General features: G+C 29.6%; 1 protein-coding gene across 2 annotated transcripts in view; it reads left to right on the top strand.

The window, feature by feature from the left end:
- Positions 1 to 2,124: 2,124 nt before the first annotated feature.
- LOC139481765 (lactadherin-like) overlaps positions 2,125 to 10,815 on the top strand; it is a 29,307-nt gene continuing 20,616 nt past the window's right edge. The window contains exon 1 of one of the 2 annotated variants that reach the window (XM_071265259.1): positions 2,125 to 2,774. In XM_071265259.1, the coding sequence (XP_071121360.1) occupies positions 2,711 to 2,774 (64 nt within the window). In that variant the 5' untranslated portion in view covers positions 2,125 to 2,710. The remainder of the gene's footprint in view (positions 2,775 to 10,815) is intronic. The other variant, XM_071265258.1, reaches the window with a different exon arrangement.

The raw sequence follows: 10,815 nt of genomic DNA, 5'->3' as shown, positions 1-10,815 counted from the left end.
AAAAATCGTCAACAATGTCTTCACCACTATGACAATACCTAGATGATGCATTACATGTAAAAATACTTAATGAAGTACAAGATAGGTAGTGTTACAAAAATATTCTTCACCTTTGTTTCATTTGTTTTACTGAGGTAGATTGGTTTAAGTAGTATGTTGTAGGAGAAAACATAAAACTGTGAACAAACGACACTTCACGCTTTTCAAATTGAACATATGTAAACGTTTACGAGACTTTGATTTATGTCAGTGTCACTGATATGTTTATGTTTTATAAGAAAAGGACAGAATCTGGACACATGTGGAAATCAAACAAATTACATTTTTTTCCTTTATGATTTGTAATCTGTACGTCAAACTCAAATTATTCAACTGTATTTTTTTTGTAAAAGCCTTGTCTTTTAAACTTTTCCTGATCGTTTCATTCTATTTTTTGAATAGTTGAAAAGAAGTATTTGAATTCTCCTCATTTTGAAAATTGTTATCTTGTGAAAGCGTCATGGCAAACATGATATAAGTTTAGTTTTTTTTTTTTAAAGTAACAAGAGGTCAAAATTTAGTTTGATACATTTTAAAAGGATTCAATTTAATATATGTATTATAGTCTACCTTTATGTTATTTGAAGCAAAACAAAAATCATTCAAAACATGTTTGTTGAAATATTACTACTAAACGAAAGATATATTATTGCATTCCTTGTACGTCACATAGATAACGTACGGGTGAAAATTGAGGTTCTTTTTAAATATTGTCTTTAAAAAACGAAAAAACGGATTTGTGTAGTTTTGAAATGTTGTTTTCAACCTCGTGTATTCTGTCTGCTATGTACTTAACTTAATCAATCTATATCAATGATTTCAAGTCTCAGGAAGCTCAATTTACTTTTGAAAAAATATGTTTATATACTGACCAATTGTTGACCGCAGTTAAATCGGAGATGACAATACATATGGTTTCACTTTGATCAAGTATTGAAAGATCTAAAATCTACACAAGGATACACTGTTCATTCGTGGTTTGTATTCTTATCATTGTTTAAGTATGGAATTTAACCGATCATGATTCTATTTATTGACATTCAAGAAAAGAAACTTAGATAATTTCTCTTCAGGGTGGGGAGGAGAAATATTTCAAAATAAAAAAAAATGTGCGATTCATTGTTTCCCCCGTGAGTCAATCCTGTGCAAGGGTCTACTCATTCTTATTGTTTGATGGCAAGTTTTAGAATTTGTGATATGGTGTTTGTGCGCAATATGTAGAGTTTGTGAGTAATATATGGAAATCAATGACAAGCACAATGAGAACGTGTTTCACGTGGAAAAGTAAAATAACAAAAAATACCGAACTCCAAGGAAAAACCAAAACGGAAAGTCCCTTAACACATGGAAAAAATAAAAGTTCAAACACATCAAACGAATGGAAGTTAATGTCAACATCTTCGATTATTTCGACATCAAATTCAAAAGCTGAATGTAAACAGACAGGTAGGCAGGAATCTTAACTCAGATCTTACATAGAATTCGAGACAAATCAAACCATCAAATTAACTTATTTTTCATTTCTAGTTGAATAAAAGACGCCATCGTTCAACATTATTCTACGATTACTTTGATTAAAATAGCATACTTGGCATTATTACTTGGAAACAAACAAATAAACTTTCTATGTTATGCAACATTTATCAAGATTGTATACTTTATTGAAAAATCAAACCAAAGTTTTACATTTTATTCTATAAATTTTTGTGTTAGATTAAAGGCGTGAACGTTTTCTATATAAATAAGCTGTTTATAAACGAAGAATGACTTGTGTTAATTGAATATGACTTAAATTTTTTATGTAATCAGTGATTTAACAATTTCAAAAATCCTTGAAATTTCTTTACGTTTTGAAATTCCATTTCTTCTATTTAGATCCATAGTTTTTCACATAAATAAACATTTGATATTATTATATTAGAATGTTTAAATATTGACAGTTGTAAGGGATGTATCGCCACGCTGGATAGAGACCTGAGAATAACACATCACACGATTCATATAGTCCCCGCCTATTTTACATTGTATTCAAGCTTAAAGATGCGAAGATAAATAATTTAAAATATTTCCACCATTTATAGGTACGTCACTCTGTACAGGTAAATCTAAAATGACATGAGGTTTCGTCCGTTCACTTGCATAATTAAATGCTAGTGATACTAAACTATTTGAAGTTAGTTTACCTGTGCTTGCCAAACCGCGTGGACGAAAATATTCTCCGATAGCGATTTTTTTTTACCCAACCACAGAGCGCTTCGTTCTGAATAGAATTTACAGTTGTGATTTACTTTAAAATTGCGTTGACGGTTTACGCTAATAAAGGAACATAATTTTTATAGAGGATATTATTACGATTACGTGAAAACTTGATAAAACAACAAACATAATATTAATAGGAATATAAAGAATATATCGTGTAACAATTGGATTATACTGTCAACAATTAATAACAAAATATTATTAACAATTTAGGATTTTTGTGAACACATAAGCTTACATATTACATGTGATAAGAAAAAAATACATTCGCAAAAATAAAATGTGAACATACTGAATTGGATTTATATTAAAAAGGAAATTAATATCAGTGATTTTCGTGTTTATTAATTTAGTGAATAATTAAATGTGCTGACGAATTTGTGATTTTTGTTAATTTCAGAAACTATCCATCATGTTAGCCAGGTTATACATATATCTTTTAGCTTTTTTGAGTATTGGATATACTTTTGCGAGTGGTAAGTATATTAATATATTAATATTTTGTACAGTTTTTTTTATTGTAAAATTATAAATTCTAATTTTTCGTTTATCTCTGACTAGTTAGTAAGAAAAATTATAATGCTGTTAAATTTTTTATTTTATGTTGATGTTTTGATATTTTTCTGTTATTTAATCAATGATATCTTATTGTTAAAAGAGGGACACCAGATACCAGAGGGACATTCAAACTCATATATCGAAAACAAACTGACAACGCCATGGCTAAAAACGAAAAAGACAAACAGACAAATAATTGTACACAAGACACAAACGGACAAAATGATATTAAATTTTATTTTACAACATGTATTAAAAACATGCAGTCACTTAGAGTTTATTTTATCAAAAGATTTGTTTGAAGTGGTTTATTTTTGTCGTGTAAGCACATCCTCTTTTTCTACTTAGTAAAATTTCGTGTTATTGAAATGTAATTTTAGTTCTTTACTATTTTCCCGCAATTTTGAAATGTGCAATTTTTTTTATAAACTTGAAAATTCAGCAATAATCGACAAAATACTACCCATGTGGTTTGTTTTAAAGAAGTCACAAGATATACCATGATACGTGATCTTTTAAAGGGCCCTAACTGACAATAGTCTTTCCTTGTCTTAAGTCTCAAAATAAAAAAATAAGAAAGCGATGATCTTTTTATCCTATAAAATCTTTAACCTTGAAAGTAGACTGGTTTACATCGTGACTTAGCTTCTTTTTTATAAGATAGAAACGGCTAGTTGACTTCAAATTATGTTATCACAAATGCAGTTCTTTCCTGTCAAAATAACTATACTCAGGTAAAATATGAGATAGAAAATAACGTGATTAAAGGGTATTAGCAACTTTTGATATTTAGTCTGAACTCATAGATAGTTATCATTGCAATATATTGCAGTTAGGTACGAAAAAGAAACATTTATCAAATGAAATTGGAAATAAAGTAGATTTTACGTGACACAAGGCCCACAATTTAAAACATGTCTATTAGGCGACAAGATTACTAAATAAAATATTAATGCTTGTTGTAAAGTTTGAACGAACATCGGAATTTCGCTTGTTAATACTGATAGGAGATTTTGATATGGACGGAGTATTTTTTAATCGATTCATTATTGACTATTGTAAATGTAATTATATGGTAAGTTACCTTTGATCAGTCTACGTGTATATGTAGGGTCATCCTTAAATAAAGATTACTAGTAAGTATAGGGTAAAAATATCCCTATAAAAGTATTGCCCAATGTTACAGATAGTCCATCTATGTTCAATTAAGATTCAATTGATTTCAACATCCATTTAAAATGTCATTTTGATTTTAGCCTCATTTCAGTACTATCAAGTCGCTGTTAAATCGCAGTCTAGTTAGGAGAGAGAAATATATTTTTTTTTGTCGAATGAGAAGTTTATTTTCCATTTAAGTTAGACACACGAAAGCTGAAGTCTAACATGTTTCCTTGATTTAAAAAAAAAATTAAATGAAAATTTTAGCGAAATAAGACGTTATGCAGAAAAATAATCCTAAGTGACAGAATTATATACAATTTGCAAAATATAAAAAAAAATAAAAAAATAAAAAAATAAAAGATTTTCGACGAAGGAAGTGCATAACTAAACAGAATGACTTAGACTAGCAATAATAGGCATTCATTTACTATAGATTAGGAAGAAAGTAATTTATCAATCTATCGCCCTACATAATTAAACAACATTGTTTAGAAAAACATAAAAATGATTGATCAAGCAACAAAAACAACATCAATGGGGCAATTACTGTGTTAATTTGTGAGGTTAAAAATAAAAGATCTTTTTCGTTGGTTAACTTATTAATTTTTTTACAACAAAGAAATGAGGCAAAAACGTTAGATTTTTGGCAACAGAATATGAACATAAAATTCTACGGTAATTCCTCTCTTACAAATTTCACTGTCATTTTCTATCTGAATTGCAATTAAGCACATTCTCTTTTAATCAGCTGTCTGAGATGGGTAACTATAAGTATTGCATAAAGACAGTAATTCTCTTTCTTATATTTTGTTAATATTCATTAAGATTGATGGGTACTTATGAGTACACTTATTGTTATAGACACAGTTGCCATTAAGAGGCTTGATTGCAAGAGGTGAGAAAGGAGGGTCTATCGGGAGGGTCCTTAATTTTTAAAGTGCAACTTGTTTTTGTTATGCGGTAATTAATTTTGACATTGAGGATGGAAAATGTCTCCAGACATTGATTTAGAACTTAAACGTACATGTATATGATAGTAAAGTTTCCTTCGAACGAGGGTCTAAGTAAGTTCCCAGACCCCTTTCATGTATGCAACTACTTCCATACCATTAATGACAATTGAACAATAGTCTGATGAAATATGCAACCGAAATGTTTTCTTTTAATAAAATTTGTTGACCTCAATAAATGTAACAACTATTTGCCACTGGACCCAAATAATGAAAAATCAATCACCGAAAACTATATTTGACAAACGTAGAAGGATACAAGTAAAATATATAACTCGATTCATTTAGCATTGACTCACTTAAAGCTTTTTATTGGTTATAATTTGAAAGGCAAGAAGGGCTATACAGCTGCTTAGTTAGAGGACTTTTGAAACATTCTCGTTGTACAAGAAAATTTCAAGGTCAATGAAAAATGTTATAAATAAGATGTTCGATCGGTAAGGTTTACTGGAATGAAGCGAACATAAATTCAGTGGATAGTATACAGACATTCTAAAGCAAGCAATTTTTCTATTTTTAAAAGAACTTTTAGTCACTTTTGTGAATTCTCTTTTTAAGTTTAGCTTGTCGTAAGAAGCATGGTTCGTGACAGTTTTAAAGAATCATCTACTTAAATCATTTGTGGTCAAAAGTAAAGTTTGATTGCTTCAATATGTATTTGCAACGATTTGGCAACTAACAAATGTGCCAAACAAAAATCAGTCAACATAGAACATAATTGAAACTATTCCAAAACATTTTCTCATTAAAACTTAACTACAAAAATAAAAACAAGTAGTCTTTGATAATCATTTGTTTGTTTTCGAACATAATATTTATCAGAAGTGGTAACAAAAGTAAAATCGAGATAGTGCCGGAATTTGTTTGTGTTTTCAATGAATACTTTGAAATTCTATTTGTATATCGAAGCTAAGAGTAGGTACAAATAACAACGACCAAAAAGTTCAACAACTTTCTCGCAAATGAGAATGTTGAAAGTGAAAAGCGTTTGAAAATAAGTTTTTAAATCATCTATAGCAACCACGCCGTCTGCTGCTTCTTTATTTGCAAATGTCTTTACGTATGTTAAGAAAGATCGCAGACTGAACAGACGAATAACGATACTGTTATGAAATAATAGGGAAAACAATCAAAGATATAAACAAAATTAAAAAGTTGGTAAAAAAAAAAAAAAAAAAAAAAAGTTCAAATTTAACCAAAGTTCGTATAGATATCACACCAAAAGGCATACATGTGTATAGATATGAGAAGATGTGGTATGAGTGCAAATGAGACAATTCTTATCCATCCATCCAAGTCACAGATTGTATAAGTAAACCATGTATACCTTGATGACCAACTTTTAAAGTATACATACTTTTTTACTCATTTCAACAGCATTTCGAAAATATCACCTCCTATTAAAATTTGGACGAATATGTAATTTTGATACACGGAATATTTTCGTCATAAAAAGTAGAGACGAAATTTTAAACAATAAAACATTTTCGTAAACAACTTCTCCAGATTGAGGTTCAAATTTTATCATTATCAAGTGCAACTAAGATATCTGACCCTTACTTCTACCTTCAATAGTACATCAAACATATCCGTAGTACGTTACTTAATAGATAAAATAAAATTCCTCAACTAAATTTATATCAAATAAAACTTGATCAAATCTTTTCATAGTATAACAATGGCCATGGTTTGAAGACGTTTTTTTTCTCACAGTGACAAAATATATCAAACTCTCATCTTTAATAAACTCATAGTATACCAAAGTTCGATTTTCTCTGTATTGTCCCTGTTATTCAACGCTTTCATAAAATCTGAACAGATTTATAATTAACCATACGACACTCTGAAACTTACACCGATCCTAATATTAGTAGTCGGAGCACGAATCCGTGGTTTCTTTGCCAAAATCATTCGGATGTAAAATTCAGATATATCAGTTTATATATTTTTTTTTGCTCCATGGAAATGCGTGAAGTACAAGTTTCTTTTAAATTCGAACTTGAAAAATATATGAATATTTGTGTTTGATAGAACTTGTGATTTATATTTAAACCTTGAAATAAATTTATATAAATTCGAATTGCATATTTGAATAGAATAAAAATAAAAATTTGTATGTCAGAGTAGTTTACTTATTCGGTGAAGTGTTAAAACAAGAAGATCCTGTTCAATTCGCTTTCATTTCTGTTATGACTATTATTAGATAAGGAGATGCCCTTTGATTGCTAATGAGACAACTTTCAAAAAGAAACAAAATATTAATCGGATTTAAGCACTTAATAGGTCATCGTACAACCTTCATCAATGAGCATAACCCATACTGTATAGTCAGCTATAAAAGGCCCGATATGACAAACTACAAAACAATTTAAACGAAAAACCAACGTATGTCTCCACAAAACGCTCAGTTTATTTCGAGATAAGAAAAAGGAGACACTGGAATATACCGCAACGAAACAGAAACCGAGCTCGTAATGTTTCTAGTCGTCTTAAATCACCATTTTCTAAAATACAGGGAAAATACCAGTTTAGTGGATACAAAACAACCACCTGTACAGCAGTAAAACAGCAGACTTTTCACAAAAACAGAAACACACACTGAATTTCCGCTTTACAAAGATCTAAGTTAGCATTTGATATGAAATTAATTTGACAATTAGAGACTTTTTAGCGGGATATTGAACGTTTCTGCAAACGTTCTCGATTTATTATGGATTTTTTGCTAATTGAGAACACACACAGACGCTGATGAGAGTTATGAAGAATTATTTGACATGTTAGTTTTTCTTGCAAAAATAACTTCTTACATAATAATGGTTTATTGGACATAATCGTTATCTTTAACGCTGTTGTAAAGTTAAAACTTTATTGTTTCATTAAAAAGCGATAATAATTCGACTATTTTTGGTGGGAACGATAACCCCTGCATACAGATCATAAATGCGTTTGATAGCAAGGCGAAGAAACATGTGATCATGAACTGACAAAGTAAATACCAACTTGTTTTAAGATGTTCCTATTTACGTGTTGTACTTAGGCCAAATCAAGTTAAAACTTCAATGATATTTTGTTCTTCTTTACGATCAATTTCGGTAGCTTCTCAAAGGCTAAAATAAAACTTTAGAAAGGCTATAAGGAAATTAATATCAGAAAGGCTAAATGAAACTTTTAAAGTACTAAAAAAAAACTGTAGACAGGCTAACATGAAACATCATAAAGACTAAAATGAAACATCATAAAGAGTAAAATGAAAACTTTGAAAGGATAAAGCTTCAGAAAGGCTAAAAAGAAATTTAGAAAAGCTAAAATAACAGTTCTCAGCGAAACTTCAGAACATTTTCATATTAAATTTTCTGGAAGCAGGCTTAAAATGAAACATCAGAAAGATAAAAATGAAACGTCTTAAAGACTTAAAATGAAATGTCAGAAAGGCTTTAAATAAATCTTCTGAAAAGTTTAAAACGAAACATCAGAAAGACTAATAAAATAAAACAATAGTAAAGGAAAGTGAAAATATCTCAAATCCCAAATTTTATGTGACGGTTATACAGAAAGAGAAATCCTGGATCATATAAAGTAAGTACGACCACGGTGATAAAAATCGTTCAAAAATTAACTTTTGACGTAAAAAAAAAACGTAATGATTTGCAGAGTCGATGTACTACAACAGTTAATATTGCATGATATACCCAACAAACACTTAAATCAAACAAGTTAATTTGTAAGAAATCATGAATGTGTTTTCGCTCATTAATTGAAGAAAATTAATAGTCAAAACAGTTTTCCTGCCAAATTATAACCGGTCAAATTATAACCATGTGTTAAAAACATTGCTGTACTTAGTATGTAATTAAATTTGGAAGATAAGAAATTACTTTAGCACAGTTTTCTCGACTAAAATATATATCGTCGACAATATGAATTAACGAAGCGCCGTGTTTAAGTAACAGTTTTACTATTTTGATACACTAAAAATCTCTATTCGTATATTTAAAGAATAATTATGTCAAAACTGTGCCAAAAAGTAAAAATACATCAGTTGTTTTTCCATCACAGGATTACATCCTTAGTCATTAATTTTTGTGCGAGGTTTAACTACTTCCGTTTCATCTTGAGATCGTTGCCCGACTACGTCGAACATTTGTCACCATTTTTACTTTCTTTCCGTAAGACATATATGTACAAGTGTTAAACACGTTTAGAATGTCATTTTCATTGAAAAGAGAAACGGAGAAACAAGTGCAATAATGCACTTCAAATCAACAAGCAAAATATGCAAAAACGACTTTCAGCCCTTTTCAATATTGATACTGAGTAAAACTTACGATAGAGTAAAGGCAAATGGTTCACGCTAAATCCAAATAAAATTTTAAAAAAAATTGTCGTCTTTAAAAGCAAGCAATTCCTCAGATTTCATAAATGTAGGCTAAGAATTTACGACGTTAAAAAACGTATTTATAAAACAAACAAGAATTGCGGTTGTTTTAAAGTATATGGACGGCAATATACGATAAATTTAAATCTAGAGGACGTTGGTATTTTATTTTTAATGAACAACATAAATTTCATTTTACGTAATTTATCATGTACAAGACTTTTCTTGTCTTTTAGTAATCTCATATCGTAGCGTTAAAATTAGCATATAAAATTTAGTTGACAATTATGTGCACATTTTGTACTGATACACCTAATCTTTTCCTTTGGGTGTGGTCGAAAGTCAACTTAAATTGTTATAAAACCCTACAAAACATTAACCATGTGTCCGTGACACTGCATATGATAGTATGGCTTGTGACATTAAAGAGCTGGTAGTACTATAACGTGTGTATAAAGTTCACCTGTACGCTTTTTTGGAGAGTTTAAAATCCAAACCAAGATACGTGAAATTGTTCCGTTGTTGTAGGAATTTCTTTTCAATCAATTCGAGTTAATAACTGTGATTGTTTTCCTGTAATGTTTGCACAGTTAGCGATCGTTAGTTTAAAATGCCATAAATGTTGCAGTTTGATCACCTTTGCACCAGGCTATCACGAGATTTCAATATCACCAAACTTGGAATTTGAAACATTTCTTTACAAGTTTAAAACATTACTTGTTGGCCTAACATTAAAGCTATAAATCAGAAATTTTAAGCCATAAATTGAAAAAGTTTGTTTGATTTTTTTTAATGTTTTATTCAATACACGAAGTCAATCATATCAAACCTATTTGGAACATTTGAAAGTAGGAAACAACGAATTTGCCGTTCTAATCTTAACATTCCACTGGAACGAACATGATAAACAAATGTTCCTCTTGTGATAAACAACCCCAAGTCTTACATTCCATTAGTGTAAGAATTGGAAATTATATCTACAGTGTGTTACACAAAGTGACAAAAGGGAGATAACTTGCACAGAACATGTTAATGTAAACATTGGCTTAATTTTCATTGTTATACAACGTCAGCAAACTATTTCTTCCAGAAAATTCTTAATTTTGATTTTTTTTAAATCTTTTAAAAATAAATTTGTTTTTATTCCGAAGCTCAGAGGATTCAAAACTAAAACAGATACTTAAAAAACATACCCTACTCGGCTACATGCTTTCTTCTGAAAACAGATTACCATATTCATTTGTAGCTCGTTGAAAAAATGACGAAATAAATTTCATTAACAATAACAAAAACATCACGTAATTTTAATCTAAAAATATATTTTACGTTGCCTGTTAATGAATGTAAAACTGCAATACTCCCATGCCACAGAACACATGACATGTCAACTTCGTTTTACGGTGAACTTAAAGG

The sequence above is a fragment of the Mytilus edulis genome, chromosome 7 (genome assembly GCF_963676685.1).
Source record: "Mytilus edulis chromosome 7, xbMytEdul2.2, whole genome shotgun sequence".
In the NCBI taxonomy this organism is placed as follows: Eukaryota; Metazoa; Mollusca; class Bivalvia; order Mytilida; family Mytilidae; genus Mytilus; species Mytilus edulis.
The sequence above is the reverse complement of the archived record's forward strand: the minus strand, read 5'-3'. Positions and strand labels throughout refer to the sequence as shown.